Source organism: Oncorhynchus masou, chromosome 8 (assembly GCF_036934945.1).
Source record: "Oncorhynchus masou masou isolate Uvic2021 chromosome 8, UVic_Omas_1.1, whole genome shotgun sequence".
Taxonomy (NCBI): Eukaryota; Metazoa; Chordata; class Actinopteri; order Salmoniformes; family Salmonidae; genus Oncorhynchus; species Oncorhynchus masou.
In genome coordinates, this window is record NC_088219.1 from 6,153,956 (window position 1) to 6,176,437 (window position 22,482).

At 44.0% G+C, this 22,482-nt stretch overlaps 1 protein-coding gene across 1 annotated transcript in view; it reads right to left on the reverse strand.

Annotated features, from left to right (window-relative positions):
* Positions 1–4,897: 4,897 nt before the first annotated feature.
* The window catches only part of ufm1 (ubiquitin-fold modifier 1), a 28,018-nt gene continuing 10,433 nt past the window's right edge, over positions 4,898–22,482 (reverse strand). The window contains exon 6 of the mRNA XM_064971358.1: positions 4,898–5,841. Coding sequence (XP_064827430.1) covers positions 5,732–5,841 — 110 coding nt within the window. The 3' untranslated portion in view covers positions 4,898–5,731. The remainder of the gene's footprint in view (positions 5,842–22,482) is intronic.

The window sequence follows — 22,482 nt, forward strand, 5'->3', positions numbered from 1 at the left end:
TGCAGTCCCTCTGAATGCAGTCCCTCTGAATGCAGTCCCTCTGAATGCAGTCCCTCTGACTGCAGATAGCGGGAATCCACTCGGGCTGGATTCCATTAGGAATTCAACATCTCTCTGCAAACCAGCATCAGGTGACTTGATGCCGCTGCTGCTCTTTGGCTGGTCACCGTGTGTAGCACCGTTAACATTCGGAACACATTCCTAATATGGGACAGCATCCCTGTGGAAAGCTTTTGGAAACTCTGTCCATGCCCAGACGCATTGACAAGCAACAAGTACATCCTAATGAACAAGGCTTTGAAGTTTGTTTTCCTCCATCCTCTAACTCAAAAGAAGAGAAAGAGACCAATGTTATACATAATACCCCCCCTCCACCCTCCGGTTTTGTGAGATGACCTCTTCCAAATATGGACGTCCATGAAACAGAGTTCAGACGACTGCTGTACAGCTTGCCGATGTCGTTGAGCTGAACAACCACCGTTGTCATGTTCGTGAGAGTCTTGTTAGTTTGTAGCTCACATAGTTTGGGTTGGTTTCCACTAGTTACCCCAATCACAAAGTCATATTGGCTATATTGTAAAAATAGCGTCTTGGTAATTATTTAAGGTTAGGAATAAGGTTAGCAGTGTTTTTAAGGTAAGGGTTAAGATGACTTTTGAAACGTCATTTAAGAAATAGTTTGAGGTTATGACGTTGTGTCTGTGGTAACTACTGAGGACAGTTCGGGTTTTACAGACGATTTCGTGACGATTTTCTTGTCTGGATCCTCGCATGTGTAGAAAAAAAGCCGCTTTCACAAGCCCCATATAATGAAATAGGCGCAAACGTTATGTCGGCGGAAAGAGGAGATTGAGCTGCAGCCACTACAATAAACAGTACATCTCTAGCATTAACACACAGGGAGATATTCAATATGCAAAATGACATCACGGGTGCATCAATCGACTCTCGGTGGGGGTTTTTTCATAAGCAACTCTCTGCTTTTCTGTGTAGTTTTTTTTTTTTAATTAACAATCAACTCCAGCAGAGTACATGTATCTATCGATTGACTTCCGTTTGATCTAAACGTCTGTGCTGCTTTGCACACTGCAAAGTGGGAAAATGATGTCCATGTAAGAAATCCGATCAGTGCTTTCATACGGCATCTGACGGCCAACCTTCGGGTTTTCTACGGAATATTATCTTCTTTCATTTCTTGCCAAAAACATAATTGAAAGGCTTCAGGGTTCAGGAAGACAGACACGGACGAACGCAACAGAGGATGTCAGGCAGAAACAGTCACTCAGGCACATTAGTAAGCCACATCCCAAATGGGTTCTGGACAAAAGTAGTGTACTACATAGGGAATAGGGTGCTATATGGGTACTACATAGGGAATAGGGTGCCATATGGGTACTACATAGGGAATAGGGAGCCATATGGGTACTACATAGGGAATAGGGTGCCATATGGGTACTACATAGGGAATAGGGAGCCATATGGGTACTACATAGGGGATATTGTGCCATATGGGTACTACATAGGGAATAGGGTGTCATATGGGTACTACATAGGGAATAGGGTGCCATATGGGTACTACATAGGGAATAGGGTGCCATATGGGTACTACATAGGGAATAGGGTGCCATATGGGTACTACATAGGGAATAGGGTGCCATATGGGTACTACATAGGGAATATTGTGCCATATGGGTACTACATAGGGAATAGGGTGCCATATGGGTACTACATAGGGAATAGGGTGCTATATGGGTACTACATAGGGAATACGGTGCCATATGGGTACTACATAGGGAATAGGGTGCCATATGGGTACTGCATAGGGAATAGGGTGCCATATGGGTACTGCATAGGGAATAGGGTGCCATATGGGTACTACATAGGGAATAGGGTGCCATATGGGTACTACATAGGGAATAGGGTGCCATATGGGTACTACATAGGGAATAGGGTGCCATATGGGTACTACATAGGGAATATTGTGCCATATGGGTACTACATAGGGAATAGGGTGCCATATGGGTACTACATAGGGAATAGGGTGTCATATGGGTACTACATAGGGAATAGGGTGCTATATGGGTACTACATAGGGAATAGGGTGCCATATGGGTACTACATAGGGAATAGGGTGTCATATGGGTACTACATAGGGAATAGGGTGCTATATGGGTACTACATAGGGAATAGGGTGCTATATGGGTACTACATAGGGAATACGGTGCCATATGGGTACTACATAGGGTATAGGGTGCCATATGGGTACTACATAGGGAATAGGGTGCTATATGGGTACTACATAGGGAATAGGGTGCTATATGGGTACTACATAGGGAATAGGGTGCTATATGGGTACTACATAGGGAATAGGGTGCTATATGGGTACTACATAGGGAATAGGGTGCCATATGGGTACTACATAGGGAATAGGGTGCTATATGGGTACTACATAGGGAATAGGGTGCCATATGGGTACTACATAGGGAATAGGGTGCTATATGGGTACTACATAGGGAATAGGGTGCTATATGGGTACTACATAGGGAATAGGGTGCTATATGGGTACTACATAGGGAATAGGGTGCTATATGGGTACTACATAGGGAATAGGGAGCCATATGGGACACAATCTGCCACACTTTGTCCCTAATGGCCCTTTTCCTCTCAGATATGACTGGTTGGTAAATGACTGGAGAACACATTGATTAACACAAATCCCGAGAGCCATTAGCGATGCAACACACTGGATTCCTCCTCCTCGGCTGCGTTCTCTGGCTAATGGAGAGTGAAAAACAAAATGAGCTCTCTGTTTACCCACCACTGTGTGTTCTCGCTGTCTCCTTCCGTCTCTATTTATTGGGCCCACTCTTTCGCTCCCATCTTCACACCACCAAGATGGCACATTTCATCTCTGTGAGAGGAACCTCAGGGAAACTAATGACCTCGGTCTGACACTGAGGAGTTATGAATAAACCTGACGTTATCAAGATAGGGAAAACATGTGGTCTGTTTCTCTGTGTGTGTGTGTGTGTGTGTGTGTGTGTGTGTGTGTGTGTGTGTGTGTGGTCTATTGTTGATGTGGCTCTGTTCAAATACATGTACATTTCATCCTTCTGATGTGTTCTGACCTAAAGCCTGAATGAACATACTAAAGCGTGCATGAACATACTAAAGCCTGAATGAACACACTAAAGCCTGAATGAACATACTAAAGCCTGAATGAACATACTAAAGCCTGAATGAACACACTAAAGCCTGAATGAACACACTAAAGCCTGAATGAACACACTAAAACCTGCATGAACACACTAAAACCTGCATGAACACACTAAAACCTGCATGAACACACTAAAACCTGCATGAACACACTAAAACCTGCATGAACATACTAAAGCCTGCATGAACATACTAAAGCCTGAATGAACACACTAAAGCCTGAATGAACACACTAAAACCTGAATGAACACACTAAAGCCTGAATGAACACACTAAAGCCTGAATGAACACACTAAAGCCTGAATGAACACACTAAAGCCTGAATGAACACACTAAAGCCTGAATGAACACACTAAAGCCTGAATGAACATACTAAAACCTGCATGAACATACTAAAGCCTGCATGAACATACTAAAGCCTGCATGAACATACTAAAGCCTGAATGAACATACTAAAGCCTGAATGAACATACTAAAGCCTGCATGAACATACTAAAGCCTGCATGAACACACTAAAGCCTGAATGAACACACTAAAGCCTGAATGAACACACTAAAGCCTGAATGAACACACTAAAACCTGCATGAACATACTAAAACCTGCATGAACATACTAAAGCCTGCATGAACATACTAAAGCCTGCATGAACATACTAAAGCCTGCATGAACATACTAAAGCCTGAATGAACATACTAAAGCCTGCATGAACATACTAAAGCCTGAATGAACATACTAAAGCCTGCATGAACATACTAAAGCCTGAATGAACATACTAAAGCCTGAATGAACATACTAAAGCCTGCATGAACATACTAAAACCTGCATGGACATACTAGGCGGTTGGGGGAATGTCAACATGGTGGTCACTTCACATAGTAAGCTAAAGACTGACTGATATAGTAAGAGGCCTCGTTGAGCCAGAACGGCCCATGGGACAGGAGCCCATCTCCTGTTTCTGTAGTGTGAGGCAGCTTGATGTACAAGTACTCTACCTGGACAGGACGCTAGTCTATTGCAGGGCCCATGATACAGTAGCTCTTTCTAACACCTTGGCACTAGTCTGATTCGTTATCTTCATTTTCACCATCAGTACCTACTGTGCATCAGTTGCAGGTTCATCTCTTCCACGAACACCCTCCCTCCCCCCTCCTCCTCCTCTCTCTGGCAGTAATTGGGCCTGAGGATGTTAGTTGCCGGTTGACGTGATGCACTAGTTCAGTTTTTGGTTGATGGGACACAATGCATTACATCACAGTGTGTAGTGTATTTGGATAATGTTAGGTTTGCAAAAATTCCATTAAAATTCCACAAAATTCTCTTGATAACCTGCTTATTCCCTGATGATTCTGTGAATCTTCAAAACGGGAATCTTCCAACCAGGGAATTTTGAGACCTTAAGTTGATTTTCATGAATGTTATATTTTTTCTCCCCTGTTCGAGTCATTTTAGCTGATGCTCTTATCCAGAGCTTGGTACAGTAGCAATTAGGGTTAAGTGTCTTTCCCCGGGGATTCCAACCAGCGACCGTTCAGTTACTGGCCTAATGATATTTTAACCGTTAGGCTCTGCTATACGACATACCAGTGATGCCTACTGCAACTGAATCACATGGACATCCAGCAGTACTGCTGGATTCAGACAGAAGGCAGCAGAGCTCCATGTTCAGTTTATCACAATACAATTTATTAATTTTTTATATTTTTATTTTATTTAACTTGGCAAGTCAATTCTGGAGGGTACAAGACAGAAAAACCCATGTCCAGAGAATATTGAAAAAACCATCATGGTTTTCGTTAACGCCCCAAACCAGACTTGAAATAATGGCATTACAAAATGATCTCGGCTAGAATGGGAAATCCAAGACATTAATATATTCCAGAAAGATCTGCATTGTAAGTTATGGATGCTTGCTTGGACAGTATTCGTCTCTGGAAAAGGATGCTAGACGAGACAACCTAAAAACAGACAGCTTCCTTGAACAAGCGTCATTTATTAAACCAGTGATATAACAATGCTCTCTGAAAGCATGCTGAACAAGCTAAATCATTTGCATGTCTAGTACAGACCCACATGAATGCAGTCCTCTTCAAAAAGGAAGTACATACATACCTAAATATGCCCACAGATTTCGTTCGCAAAAAAAGGAGGCAGATATATTAGCCATTTACCATTACAACTAAAATAGGTACACAAAACTACAACTGTTCACAAGCACATTGTCTGCTAAAGCTTCCGCCAAGTCCTTCTCTTGAAGCCGCCAGAGTGTGTGTGTGTGTGTGTCATCAATTACTTCAGTGTGATGGACAGCCTGGGGTGACGCTGCATTTGGAGAGTGCAGACAGGATAGACAGAATTAATCTTGCTGCTGCAGTGTCTCTCTTTGTGTGTGTGTGTGTGTGTGTGTGTGTGTGTGTGTGTGTGTGTAATAATTTCAGGTCTAGAAAATATATACACAAACACACTGAGTGTTCCGCAGGTCAGAAGTGAAACATGATTCAGCCGGTGTGTGTTTGAGTCATTGGGTCTTCGAGGATGAGGAAGATCGGTCTGTTCCTACTCCCCTTCCTCCCACTCTGTCTCTGGGAATGATGCGCAACTCTGAACCGTGCTTCAGGAACACATTCCCTGGAAAAACAAACAACAACAACATAAATCGTCTAACGTCAGAGAATAGAAGAAAACAAAACGTTCTCGATAAAGAGTCCCCCCACACCTGAAAACAGTTGATAGTATCGCTACTGCAGTCTTTCCTAGGCATTTCTCTAGCGCCATAAAAACTCACATCACCAATCCACAGACACCTCCAGGAGATAAATAAGACGAGCTGATAGATTGAGCTACTAAACACAGCAAATGTTGTAAAATATATCAAGTAGTAACATCCCAGAGACTAGTGTTCAAGTACTGACAGAGAGTAGTATAGATTAACGTTAGCCTATACTACTAACAACTAACTAGCCAGAGGCAAAACATTAGCATAACAATATGAAAGACTTAAGGACACGGTGATTACAGGGCACGGTGATTACAGAAGATGGTGACTACAGGGCACGGTGATTACAGGGCACGGTGAGTACAGGGCACGGTGAGTACAGGGCACGGTGAGTACAGGGCACAGTGATTACAGGGCACGGTGAGTACAGGGCACGGTGATTATAGCAGATGGTGAGTACAGGGCACGGTGATTACAGCAGATGGTGTTACAGGGCACAGTGTTTACAGCAGATGGTGAATACAGCGCACGGTGATTACAGCAGATGGTGAGTACAGCGCACAGTGATTACAGCAGATGGTGAATACAGGGCACGGTGATTACAGCAGATGGTGAATACAGGGCACGGTGATTACAGCAGATGGTGATTAGAGGGCACGGTGAATACAGGGCACGGTAAATAGAGGGCACGGTGATTACAGGGCACGATGACTACAGGGCGCGATGACTACAGGGCACGATGACTACAGGGCACGATGACTACAGCAGGTGGTGAGTACAGGGCACGGTAATAACAGCAGATGGTGAGTACAGGGCACGGTGATGACAGCAGATGGTGATTAGAGGGCACGGTGAATACAGGGCACGGTAAATAGAGGGCACGGTGATTACAGGGCACGATGACTACAGGGCACGATGACTACAGGGCACGGTAATAACAGCAGATGGTGAGTACAGGGCACGGTGATGACAGCAGATGGTGATTACAGGGAGCGGTGAGTACAGGGCGCAGTGATTACAGCAGATGGTGACTACAGGGCACGGTGACTACAGGGCACGGTGACTACAGGGCACGGTGACTACAGGGCACGGTGACTACAGGGCACGATGACTACAGGGCACGATGACTACAGGGCACGATGACTACAGGGCACGATGACTACAGGGCAGGTGTTTACAGCAGATGGTGAGTACAGGGCACGGTAATAACAGCAGATGGTGAGTACAGGGCGCGGTGACTACAGGGCACGGTGACGACAGCAGATGGTGATTACAGGGCGCGGTGATTACAGGGCGCGTTGACGACAGCAGATGGTGAGTACAGGGCACGGTGATTACAGGGAACGGTGATTACAGGGCGCGGTGATTACAGGGCACGGTGATTTCAGGGCACGGTGGTTACAGCAGATGGTGATTACAGGGCGCGGTGACGACAGCAGATGGTGAGTACAGGGCACGGTAATAACAGCAGATGGTGAGTACAGGGCACGGTGATGACAGCAGATGGTGATTACAGGGAGCGGTGATTACAGGGCGCAGTGATTACAACAGATGGTGAGTACAGGGCACAGTGATGACAGCAGATGGTGATTACAGGGAGCGGTGATTACAGGGCACAGTGATTACAACAGATGGTGAGTACAGGGCATGATGATTACAGCAGATGGTGATTACAGGGCGCAGTGATTACAGCAGATGGTGATTACAGGGCACGGTGACTACAGGGCACGGTGACTACAGGGCACGGTGACTACAGGGCACGGTGACTACAGGGCACGGTGACTACAGGGCACGGTGACTACAGGGCACGGAGATTACAGGGCACGATGACTACAGGGCACGATGACTACAGGGCACGATGACTACAGGGCACGATGACTACAGGGCACGATGACTACAGGGCACGATGACTACAGGGCACGATGACTACAGGGCACGATGACTACAGGGCACGATGACTACAGGGCACGATGACTACAGGGCACGATGACTACAGGGCACGATGACTACAGGGCAGGTGTTTACAGCAGATGGTGAGTACAGGGCACGGTAATAACAGCAGATGGTGAGTACAGGGCGCTGTGATTACAGGGCGCGGTGACTACAGGGCACGGTGACGACAGCAGATGGTGATTACAGGGCGCGGTGATTACAGGGCGCGGTGACGACAGCAGATGTTGAGTACAGGGCACGATGACTACAGGGCGCAGTGATTACAGCAGATGGTGATTACAGGGAACGGTGATTACAGGGAACGGTGATTACAGGGCACAGTGATTACAGGGCACAGTGATTACAGGGCACAGTGATTACAGCAGATGGTGATTACAGGGCACAGTGATTACAGCAGATGGTGATTACAGGGAACCGTGATTACAGGGAACGATGACTACAGGGCACGATGACTACAGTGCACGATGACTACAGGGCACGATGACTACAGGGCACGATGACTACAGGGCACGATGACTACAGGGCAGGTGTTTACAGCAGATGGTGAGTACAGGGCACGGTAATAACAGCAGATGGTGAGTACAGGGCGCTGTGATTACAGGGCGCGGTGACTACAGGGCACGGTGACGACAGCAGATGGTGATTACAGGGCGCGGTGATTACAGGGCGCGGTGACGACAGCAGATGGTGAGTACAGGGCACGATGACTACAGGGCGCAGTGATTACAGCAGATGGTGATTACAGGGAACGGTGATTACAGGGAACGGTGATTACAGGGCACAGTGATTACAGGGCACAGTGATTACAGCAGATGGTGATTACAGGGCACAGTGATTACAGCAGATGGTGATTACAGGGAACCGTGATTACAGGGAACGGTGATTACAGGGAACGGTGATTACAGCAGATGGTGATTACAGGGCACAGTGATTACAGGGCACGGTGATTACAGGGCAAGGTGATTACAGAAGATGGTGATTACAGGGCGCGGTGATTACAGCAGATGGTGATTACAGGGCACAGTGATTACAGCAGATGGTGATTACAGGGCACGGTGACTAAAGGGCACGGTGACTACAGGGCATACTAATTGGCCGATGTCACAAAGTGTCACAAACAGCAAACTATGCAGAAACATGGTGGCTCAGAAAAACTCCCTAGAAAAGGCAGGAAACTAGGAAGAAACCTTGAGAGGAATCAGGCTGACGGTGTTCAAAAGTTCATAGATGATCAACAGGGTTAAATAATAATAATAATCACAGTGGTTGTAGAGGGTGCAACAGGTCAGCACCTCAGGAGTAAATGTCAGAATGCTTTTCAATGCCGAGCAGGGCTCTATGTGTAACATGAGGCACAAATTAGCACTCTGTCATACCCCTTCACATCGACTCAGTACTGGTACTCCCGTGTATATAGCAAAGTTGTAATAATAAATGCACAATGAGTAATTCTATGTTATTATTTCTCAATTGTTCTTTGTCTCTGAATTGTTGAGCAGAGTTGCAAAGAAAAGCCATAGCTCGGAATGGCCAATAAAAATAAAAGATAAGGATGGGCAAAACAACACAGACACTGAACAGAGATACTCTGCCTAGAAGGCCAGCATCCCGGAGTCGCCTCTTCACTGTTGACGTTAAGTCTTGTGTTTTGCAGGTACTATTTAATGAAGCTGCCTGTTGAGGATTTGTGAGGCATCTGTTTCTCAAACTAGACACTCTAATATACTTATCCTCTTGCTCAGATGTGCACTGGGGCCTCCCACTCCTCTTTCTATTCTGGTTAGGGCCAGTTTGCCCAACTATTTTGCGATCTATTGGGCATGGCTGTATTTTTTTGATCCCTAAAATGAAAATAGTATACTTTTTTTGTTCTTCATTGCCGACAGACTTGTTCCTTACTTTCTCCCCCTTCCAAACTACACGACAATGTAAAAGTCGTATTGTTTTGGGGTCCAATACGTAACATAGTACACTTCTCATAATTTGGTTGTAATCTAGAGAGGTTAGAACAAGTTTCTAGATCATCTATGAGGCTGTGGAAGGATCCACATTGTGGATTTAAAAGAAAACATGAATCATCAGCATACACCTAGATTTATAGCCCTTTGAAATGCCGATAGTGGACAATTTTTTTTTACTCCACTTGACGGTTCAATATTTTGAGATGTAGCCATTATTTCATATTTTACAAGAGATTCTCCAAAATTGAAATATTCCAGGCATTTTTATATAAATTCCAGTCATACTGTAACCTTTGTGTGGTGTTTGGGTCTGTGGGACCCATTTCAAATGTTCACAAAGACTAATTGGCCTTGGCTCATTTTCTGTGAAGAACATGTAAAATAACACATTTTCATTGTGCACCCCCTACACATTTATATTACATATGTGGTGTTCGGGTCCACTGGACCCGGTTAATAAAAGTGTGGAAAAGTGTGTGTGTAGGTGAAAACAAGTAAAAATGAAACCAACTTTTTTTTGCTGTGTGCCTTCACTCGGTCTTCCTCCTCACCAGTCCTGCTGTTTCAACATAGCACCAAGAACCCGTCTGTCTCCAACTTTTCTCACACTCTACCCTTTGTATTGTGTGGAACTACACAATGTCTTGCGGGAACCTGCACAATGTGATTACAATACGTTGTGGGAAAATACTTTTTTTTTTTTTTACACGACCACCCCAGCCAAATTGCAAGTAAATAGCTTTGCATGTGTGGTTCCTTACCACATTCAATCAGTATGGCAAAAATAATCTCTGCTCAGAGTGCCTTATAAAATGTTTTTTTGCAGAGAGAGAAGCTGATTTGGAAGAAGCGTCTTCCACTTTGGAAGATTAAGTATTTTCAGAATATAAGGATCATGTCTGTCAATTCAGAGTCTGACAGTGAGTTGGAAGAAGGTAAGATTGACCCTCAGCCAGATCTAGGACCAGCCCGTCAGCAACCAGCCCCAGGACCAGCCCGTCAGCAACCAGCCCCTGGACCAGCCCGTCAGCAACCAGCCCCAGGACCAGCCCGTCAGCAACCAGCCCCAGGACCAGCCCGTCAGCAACCAGCCCCAGGACCAGCCCGTCAGCAACCAGCCCCAGGACCAGCCCGTCAGCAACCAGCCCCAGGACCAGCCCCAGGACCAGCCCGTCAGCAACCAGCCCCAGGACCAGCCCGTCAGCAACCAGCCCCAGGACCAGCCCGTCAGCAGCCAGCCCCAGGACCAGCCCGTCAGCAGCCAGCCCCAGGACCAGCCCGTCAGCAACCAGCCCCAGGACCAGCCCGTCAGCTACCAGCCCCAGGACCAGCCCCAGGACCAGCCCGTCAGCAGCCAGCCCCAGGACCAGCCCGTCAGCAACCAGCCCCAGGACCAGCCCGTCAGCAGCCAGCCCCAGGACCAGCCCGTCAGCAACCAGCCCCAGGACCAGCCCGTCAGCAACCAGCCCCAGGACCAGCCAGTCAGCAACCAGCCCCAGGACCAGCCAGTCAGCAACCAGCCCCAGGACCAGCCCGTCAGCAACCAGCCCCAGGACCAGCCCGTCAGCAACCAGCCCCAGGACCAGCCCGTCAGCAACCAGCCCCAGGACCAGCCCGTCAGCAACCAGCCCCAGGACCAGCCCGTCAGCAACCAGCTCAGCAGCAGCCTGCAGAGGGAGAAATATGGATGTCCAAACGATGATGAAATTGAATGGTCTTCTGGCCCAAGGAATGAGCCACCCAGCATGGCTGCCAATGTGATAAGGATGCAACCAGGGACAACGCAGATGGTGGTTACTCATGTGCAGGACATAGTCTTCTTTTCAACTGTTCATCCCAGACACCATCCAGAAAACCATTCTGTACTGCACTAATTTGGAGGGAAGAAGTGTTTTTGGAGAGATGGAAGGAGATGGAACTGACTCAGTGACATGCATACAGTGGGGTTCTTCTCCTTGCTGGTGTTTTCAGGTCCAATGGGGAATCCACACAATCCCTGTGGGAGGCAGAAACTGGCAGAAAACTTTTCAGTGCAACAATGTCTCTGGAAAAGCACATTATTTCCAGGATTATCCACTTCGATAACAGAGACATGAGACCAGCTTGGCGGCAGAGAGACAAGCTAGCTGCAATCAGGTCAGTGCAGAGAGGCAAGCTAGCTGCAATCAGGTCAGTGCAGAGAGGCAAGCTAGCTGCAATCAGGTCAGTGCAGAGAGACCAGCTAGCTGCAATCAGGTCAGTGCAGAGAGGCAAGCTAGCTGCAATCAGGTCAGTGCAGAGAGACAAGCTAGCTGCAATCAGGTCAGTGCAGAGAGACCAGCTAGCTGCAATCAGGTCAGTGCAGAGAGACAAGCTAGCTGCAATCAGGTCAGTGCAGAGAGACAAGCTAGCTGCACTCAAGTCAGTGCAGAGAGGCAAGCTAGCTGCAATCAGGTCAGTGTGGGACAAGTGGGTGGACCGCCTTTGTTTTACAACCCTGGGCCCAACGTTACTGTAGATGAACAGCTTATGCCATATATGGGCTGCTGCCCATTCAGACAGTACATACCGTCTAAACCTGCCAAATATGGAATCAAGATCTGGGCTGCCTGAGATGTTGCTTCATTATGTGTGTGGACATTGTAAGTGTAGATGGAGGAGCTCCTGAGAAGGACCAAGGGATACGGGTTGTTCTGGACGTGACACAGGGAGTCCGTGGCCACAACATCACATAACTTTGTTATTTCGCACAAGCTGGGACAGGCGCTCCTCAAGAGGAAGCTGGGACAGGCGCTCCTCAAGAGGAAGCTGGGACAGGAGCTCCTCAAGAGGAAGCTGGGACAGGCGCTCCTCAAGAGGAAGCTGGGACAGTCGCTCCTCAAGAGGAAGCTGGGACAGTCGCTCCTCAAGAGGAAGCTGGGACAGTCGCTCCTCAAGAGGAAGCTGGGGCAGGAGCTCCTCAAGAGGAAGCTGGGGCAGGAGCTCCTCAAGAGGAAGCTGGGGCAGGAGCTCCTCAAGAGGAAGCTGGGACAGTCGCTCCTCAAGAGGAAGCTGGGACAGTCGCTCCTCAAGAGGAAGCTGGGACAGTCGCTCCTCAAGAGGAAGCTGGGACAGGCGCTCCTCAAGAGGAAGCTGGGACAGTCGCTCCTCAAGAGGAAGCTGGGGCAGTCGCTCCTCAAGAGGAAGCTGGGACAGTCGCTCCTCAAGAGGAAGCTGGGACAGTCGCTCCTCAAGAGGAAGCTGGGACAGTCGCTCCTCAAGAGGAAGCTGGGACAGTCGCTCCTCAAGAGGAAGCTGGGACAGTCGCTCCTCAAGAGGAAGCTGGGACAGTCGCTCCTCAAGAGGAAGCTGGGACAGTCGCTCCTCAAGAGGAAGCTGGGACAGGCGCTCCTCAAGAGGAAGCTGGGACAGGCGCTCCTCAAGAGGAAGCTGGGACAGGAGCTCCTCAAGAGGAAGCTGGGACAGGAGCTCCTCAAGAGGAAGCTGGGACAGGAGCTCCTCAAGAGGAAGCTGGGACAGGAGCTCCTCAAGAGGAAGCTGGGACAGGAGCTCCTCAAGAGGAAGCTGGGACAGGAGCTCCTCAAGAGGAAGCTGGGACAGGAGCCCCTCATGAGGAAGCTGGGACAGGAGCTCCTCAAGAGGAAGCTGACAATGGTAGGAACAGTAAGAAAAAAAACTAGCCAGAGCTCCCTCCTCAGCTGTTGAATACACGGAACAGGCCTTTCAATTCCTCTCAGTTTGTGTTCACGGCCCTACGTGTCCTACGTGCCAAAAAAAGGGCACAAATAGGGTACTCATGAGTACGCTGTATAGGGATGGGAGATGGGATAAAAAAAAATGAAATCACAATGGATTACAACACCACAAAAGGAGGAGTGGGACAATTTAGACAAGCTGGTGACTGGCTACAGCTGCCAAAGAAGAACCCTACGCTGGCATCTTGTGATATTCTTCAACATCTTGGACATCTCGGCGTACAACACGTTTGTCATCTGGATGGCGTTGAACCCAGATTGGAACAGAGGGAAGCTCCAGAGGAGATGGATCTTTTTCGAGGAGATGGGCAAAACATTGGTAAGACCTCAAATCCAGAGGAGGTGTCATATCCCAAAGACCCCAGCTTCTGCAGCCATCGTGAGGAGGATTCAGGAGGATGCTGGACTGCCATGCACCTGACCCACAGAACCAACAACTCCAATACCGAAAGTGTGATGTTGTTGCATGTGTGTGTGTGTGTCTGAATCTCCTACCTTGGCCTGCTGTAACTATATATGTGAGTGAGACGCTAGTCAAATTCCTGAACAAAGTGTTTTCATTATTCTAGATTGCAGCCGGTAGCGACAAGAAGAGGCGCAACGATGTGTGTGGACCAAAGAAATACATGCAAATACATTGCAACAGACAGTAAAACTCTGTCCTTCATGTGGTGTGTACACCGACATTAATTTGTGTTCGTTTGCATAACATGCTGTATGTAAAATGTGTTCAGTTCAAAGCAAAAAAACATCAAAGTGATGAAAACCTTGTTTCGTTGATATTTGGTCAAGATAAACATGATTTAAATCCATCCATGTCTTGACGACAATTAATTTGTTTACAAAAATCACATATTATATAAAAAATAAAAAATAATCTAGCAGAGGTAAACGACAGATATTAACCATGAATAATGTCTATATTAACCATGTATACTGTCTATATTAACCATGTATACTGTATACTGTCTATATTAACCATGTATACTGTCTATATTAACCATGTACTGTCTATATTAACCATGTATACTGTCTATATTAACCATGTATACTGTCTATATTAACCATGTATACTGTCTATATTAACCATGTATACTGTCTATATTAACCATGTATACTGTATACTGTCTATATTAACCATGTATACTGTATACTGTCTATATTAACCATGTATACTGTATACTGTCTATATTAACCATGTATACTGTCTATATTAACCATGTACTGTCTATATTAACCATGTATACTGTATACTGTCTATATTAACCATGTATACTGTCTATATTAACCATGTACTGTCTATATTAACCATGTATACTGTCTATATTAACCATGTATACTGTATACTGTCTATATTAACCATGTATACTGTCTATATTAACCACGTATACTGTCTATATTAACCATGTACTGTCTATATTAACCATGTATACTGTATACTGTCTATATTAACCATGTATACTGTCTATATTAACCATGTACTGTCTATATTAACCATGTATACTGTATACTGTCTATAATAACCATGTATACTGTATACTGTCTATATTAACCATGTACTGTCTATATTAACCATGTATACTGTATACTGTCTATATTAACCATGTATACTGTCTATATTAACCATGTACTGTCTATATTAACCATGTATACTGTCTATATTAACCATGTATACTGTATACTGTCTATATTAACCATGTATACTGTCTATATTAACCACGTATACTGTCTATATTAACCATGTACTGTCTATATTAACCATGTATACTGTATACTGTCTATATTAACCATGTATACTGTCTATATTAACCATGTACTGTCTATATTAACCATGTATACTGTATACTGTCTATAATAACCATGTATACTGTATACTGTCTATATTAACCATGTACTGTCTATATTAACCACGTATACTGTATACTGTCTATATTAACCATGTATACTGTCTATATTGCTCTAAGTCAGCTATGAGTACCAGGCCTGGTTTCCCAAAGTTGTCATACTTTTCTATTGTTTTCAGTACCCGTCTTATCATCTCGTCCTTAGTCCAGATCATCATGGTATTTGTAGTCCTTAGATCGTTAATCGAGATTAGGCAGTTTCATCCAGATCATCATGGTATTTGTAGTTCTTTATGATAGCCACATTTAGCAGCTAGTTAGTATTACATGTTTGAGGAGGGGGTAAATACAGGTGAATATATATAGATAAAAGTCACCTAGTCCTAGAGAGATTTACACGGTGATCAAAACGTCACGTTAGGGTAAAGCCTCGACGAATCACAGCCCTTCTTTTAAGTGTTTCTAAAAATCCCATATGCGAAAAAATTTATGGTGAAAAAAAATTAAATTATAATCCTTGTTTGACCGCTAGGTTTTATGGGTATTATGACTCATACTGTGGTACTCTATAAAAAACAAAGCAGAGACGGATGAGATTTGAGATTAGAAAAATATTAGCATAGATCGAGAATAATACAACCAGGAACAGGTTGTAACTAAAATAACACTCTATTCATTATTATGACAACACTGTGTCCCAACATAGCACCCTATTCACTATATAGTGCACTACTTCTGATCACTGCTCATAGGGCTCTGATCGAAAGTAGTGTACCATATAGGGAATAGTGTGTCGTCATCTGGTTGGGGTAAGACTCGACTTCATACTCTCCTTGGAGCATCACATCAATATCCATGAACAAATATAATAAACCACATTTACATACAAGCTTACGTTGGGTCTATTCTGTTATTATCAATATTTACATAATGACCCTGGTATCAACAGATGGCATCAACCACAGACCTCTATTTACATAATGATCTGGTATCAACAGAAGGTTGTCAACCACAGTCCGGACTATTTGCATTGACCCCCCACCACCACGACCGTTGTTTTCCCACTGCTGCTACTTGCTGATTCTTATCTGTGCAGTCACTTTTACCCCTACCTTCATCGAAATATTACCCAGACTGCCCTGTACCCCCACCGACATGTACATATTACCCAGACAACCCTGTACCCCCATTAGTCACTGTACCCCTACCTACATGTACATATTACCCAGACTAACCTGTACACCCATAGTCACTGTACCCCTACCTACATGTACATATTACCCAGACTGCCCTGTACCCCCATAGTCACTGTACCCCTACCTACATGTACATATTACCCAGACTAACCTGTACCCCGTAGTCACTGTACCCCTACCTACATGTACATATTACCCAGACTAACCTGTACCCCCATAGTCACTGTACCCCTACCTACATGTACATATTACCCAGACTAACCTGTACCCCCATAGTCACTGTACCCCTACCTACATGTACATATTACCCAGACTAACCTGTACTCCTACCTACATGTACATATTACCCAGACTAACCTGTACCCCCATAGTCACTGTACCCCTACCTACATGTACATATTACCCAGACTGCCCTGTACTCCTACCTACATGTACATATTACCCAGACTAACCTGTACCCCCATAGTCACTGTACCCCTACCTACATGTACATATTACCCAGACTGCCCTGTACTCCTACCTACATGTACATATTACCCAGACTAACCTGTACCCCCATAGTCACTGTACCCCTACCTACATGTACATATTACCCAGACTGCCCTGTACCCCTACCTACATGTACATATTACCCAGACAACCCTGTACCCCCATTAGTCACTGTACCCCTACCTACATGTACATATTACCCAGACTGCCCTGTACCCCCATTAGTCACTGTACCCATACCTACATGTACATATTACCCAGACTGCCCTGTACCCCTACCTACATGTACATATTACCCAGACAACCCTGTACCCCCATTAGTCACTTTACCCATACCTACATGTACATATTACCCAGACTGCCCTGTACCCCCATAGTCACTTTACCCCTACCTACATGTACAAATTACCTCAACTAACCTGTACCCTCAACTAACTTTATTTTCTTAAAACTGCATTGTTGGTTAAGGGCTTGTCAGTAAGTCTTTCACGGTAAGGTCGACACCTGCTGTCTTCGTCGAATGTTAAAAATAACATTTGATATTGACAAAGCCTCGGTACCAACATAAGGTATCGGCCACAGTCCTCTATTAAAATGAAGATCTGGTATCTACCACAGTCCTCTATTAAAATAACGATCTGGTATCTACCACAGTCCTCTATTAAAATAACGATCTGGTAGCTACCACAGTCCTCTATTAAAATAACGATCTGGTAGCTACCACAGTCCTCTATTAAAATAACGATCTGGTAGCTACCACAGTCCTCTATTAAAATAACGATCTGGTAGCTACCACAGTCCTCTATTAAAATAACGATCTGGTAGCTACCACAGTCCTCTATTAAAATAACGATCTGGTAGCTACCACAGTCCTCTATTAAAATAACGATCTGGTAGCTACCACAGTCCTCTCTTAAAATAACGATCTGGTAGCTACCACAGTCCTCTATTAAAATAACGATCTGGTAGCTACCACAGTCCTCTATTAAAATAACGATCTGGTAGCTACCACAGTCCTCTATTAAAATAACGATCTGGTAGCTACCACAGTCCTCTATTAAAAAACGATCTGGTATCCACCACAGTCCTCTATTAAAAAAACGATCTGGTATCCACCACAGTCCTCTATTAAAATAATGATAATACAATACCCCATTATGTCAAAGTATATATATATTTTTTTTTTTAATGAAAACCTGAAATGTTTTTGAGAAATGTATTCAACCCCTTTTATGGCAAGCCTAAATAAGTTTCAGGAGTAAAAATGTGTTTAACATGATTTTTGAATGACTACCTCATCTCTGTACACCATACACACAGATAATTATAAGGTCCCTCAGTCGAGCAGTGAATTTCAAAGACAGATTCAACCACAAAGACCAAGAAGGTTTTCCAATGCCTTACAAAGAGGGGCACCTATTGGTAGATGGGTAAAAATAAAATAAAAAGCAGACATTGAATATCCCTTTGAACACGGTGAAGTTATTTATTACACTTTAGATGGTGTATCAATACACCCAGTCACCACAAAGATACAGGGGTCCTTCCTAACTCAGTTGCCAGAGAGAAAGGAAACCGATCAGGGATTTCAACACGAGGCCAATGGTGACTTCAAAACAGTTAGAGTTTAATGGCTGTGATAGCAGAAAACTGAGGATGGATCAACAACATTGTAGTTACTCCACAATACTAATCTAAAACTTTTTTTAATTTTACCTTTATTTTACTAGGCAAGTCAGTTAAGAACAAATTCTTATTTTCAATGATGGCCTAGGAACAGTGGGTTAACTGCCTGTTCAGGGGCAGAACGACAGATTTGTACCTTGTCAGTTCGGGGATTGGAACTTGCAACCTTTCGGTCCAGCGCTCTAACCACTAGGCTACCCTGCCGCCCTAAATGACAGAGTGAAAAGAAAGAAGCCCGTACAGCATAAAAATAATCCAAAACATGCTTCCTGTTTGCAATAAAGCACTAAAGTAAAACTGCAAAAAAAATGGAAGATATGTCAAAAACATAGTCAAAAGAACATAAGAACATCCTCTGAGTTGTCCTTATGTTAGGTCCTGATCTGACTACGCAAAATGGCTGTGGGCTACACTCGTTCATTTAACAGACAGGATTTGCTTAGAATTCCGTGGTATTATTTTATAGTATGAATAATACAATTGAATAAAATAGAAAGGATATTTCCTCCAAACGATTTCCAAGGAAGTGCAAACATGCAACTATTCTATGTTGAGCGGTTAACAAAAAAAACAGGTCATCCTATAAACTTAATTTAGAGTTATGAATCTTTGTTATACAAATGTTGGGCTATATGTTTTGATTTTTAATACATTCTAAGTCTCCAGTGACGATTTGAAAAAAAGTCTCATGAAAGGCATGAGCTCTGCTCTGTTTCTTGTGCAGGCTGCACACACTTCATCAGTCTCTCATTCCCTATTTGACAAGTACTTAATTATAATCTCACCATTTCCTGATGGCAACACCCATAATGCCCCCTAAAAAAAGGACATGCCTTTTGAGGCCAAAGTAGCCGTTGTTCTCTTCGGCTGAATATAATATTCATAATTCCCTTCTACCGGCTGCCACGCTCTGAAGCACCTCTCACTCACATGGCTCTCTCAGATACCTTAATTCTTAATGGCCAATGCCCGTCACATGATCGGGTTCTTCTCACAAGCATCACAAGTAGTAGGCTAAAAGTGAAGACAGACACATCGCGTCCCTGTTACGGAATTCCGAGTCTCATGTTGAAGAAGTTAGAACTGTCCACATTTACTTTGTCATCCAACAAGATGTGTAGGCCTAATGAAATGCAAAAGCACTACCCCCCCCCCCCCCCCCCATAATACAAAATCAAGAAATATATCAAACATAAGTCTGCGACAGATATGGGATGCGATAAGAGCACAAATTAATACAAATACAAAAGAAAAAAACTTGTTATAGCAATGTGGCTGTTGCAACAGATCAGAAAGCTTAGCTTCAAAATGTTGATAAACAAAAACAATCCAAAGAAACAGCAATGCGCACACGGCAGATTAAGGTTTCAAAATGCAAATCAATTAGCGAGAAAACACTCTTCCCAAAAGTGTACCACAAGAGCGATTATACATGTAACGCTTTCTTATAAAAGTGTATTTTGATGGTGAAAATTATCTTCCCCAAAGTTGAAACTCACGTGCCGTGCCGCCTATGTGCGCCAGTTCGGCTCTACACCGATTGTAGAGTTACTTGGCCAATTTAGTTGATACAAACCTTATCAAAACATATAGGTGTATGGGCTATGCATACTGTAAGCTATAGACAACAAACACAGTTGCATTTTATCGATGGCATTTTGAATGCGCAGAGATACCGTGACGAGATACTGAGGCTCATTGTCATGCCATTCATCCAGCGACATCATTTCAGCATGATAATGCACGGCTGATGTCGCAAGGATTTGTAAAAATTTCCTTGAAGCTGAAAATGTCCCAGTTCTTCCATGGTCTGCATTACTCACCAAACATGTCACCCATTGAGCATGTTTGGGATGCTCTGGATCAACGTGTACTACAGCGTGTTCCAGTTCACGCCAATATCCTCCAACTTCACAAAAAGGAATGGGACAACATTCCACAGGCCACAATCAACAGCCCGATCATCTCTATGCAAAGGAGATGTCTGCATGAGGCAAATTCTGGTCACACCAGATATGGACCCAACTATTTTATTTTTTTAAAGGTATCTGTGACCAAAATATTTATATCTGTATTGCCAGTAATGTAAAATCGATAGATTAGGGCCTAATTAATTAATTTCAATTGACTGGATTTCCTTATATGAACTGTAACTCAGTAAAACCTTAGAATATTTGGTTGTTGTTCAGTATAATTTAAATTTATTTTCCTTCCTCTATTACTACTAGACCAAATGGGGCAGTTCTATCTTACAGCCATACCAACGTTATCAATATCAACCATCAGACAGGGCCTGCAACTGCCTATTGAACAGAGTTTGAGTTGGAGACTCCATGTTACTTTAAAAAGGACGTTGTTGACGCATTTGAAGCCAACTGATTGATCTTATTTTAACGAATACACTATTGAAACGTGTTTCTACTGGTGTCTTCGCCCAATATATTATTGACCATTGCCCAGCTGTTTGTGTTAGAGATGTGAGAATACAAAATTCTAAGCCTTGTGTCATCACAAAGAGGGGCGGCAGGGTAGCCTAGTGGTTGGAACGTTGGACTAGTAACCGAAAGGTTGCAAGATCGAATCACAGAGCTGACAAGGTAAAAATGTCGTTCTGCCCCTGAACAAGGCAGTTAAACCCAATGTTCCCAGGTAGGCCATCATTGAAAATAAGAATTTGTTAAATAAAGGTAAAAACATATATTTTTATAAACAAATTTTAAAAAGTGGGACTTTAAACACATCAGTGAAGAGGCTTTTTTTTTCTTTACATGACCTTTACTTTAGTGACCTTGATTGTATCTCAGCTATCCCTGAACATGATTTAGCTTTTAGCCATTTTGGAGATGTCTTCGATGCTATTGTGGATCCATTGAATGGTACACTCCGGAATAATCAGAAGTCATTCATAAAAAGAGATGATGCTTGGATCAAGGCCAGGAACACAGGCTTAGTCCCAGACTGGCAAGCTTTGAAGCAACTGAGGAATCATTGTGTGAAACCAAAATCAGAAAGGCTAAATCAGATAATTACGTAAACTCTCTTTCGGATTGTAATGAGAACCCGGCTAAATTCTAGAAGGAAAAAATAAATAATGTGTTCTACTTCTTCCTCTCTGACACAACAAATTAAATGATGCATTTAATTACCAATTAATTACCATTTAATTACCACTTATCATTTATTATTATTTCAGCAGGCTCTATTTCAAATAATTTCTACGTTTATTCACAATGGATATTGGGCTGGATGCGGATAGGGGAAAACTTGCTGAATGATAAGATATATTATAGTCAAGGCTTTGATTTTAGGCTATTCACAGGAAAAAAATAAATAAGCCCTTGACGCTTTGCTAACAATAGACAACAAGAAATCCAGAAGGGCCGACCAACTGGATACTGGTGTTCAGCGCCCACCATGGTTGGCTCAATAACCCACTTTTTAATTATTTTATTTTTTTTTAAATATTGTTATCAGGAAATATTCAAAAAATATGGAAATGAGCTGTTGTGCTGCCGCTCCACAAGGACGGGGATAGTAGTGATCATAAATCACCATCGACAAGGCTTCCTTGTCCAGCAAAGATTCTAGAATCCTGGTAAAATGTATAAACTTTGTTGTTTTTTTTAAATCTGAGAAATGAATGCAAACCAAATCAGGGTTTAGGCCTGGACATCCAATCAGGGTCTAGTC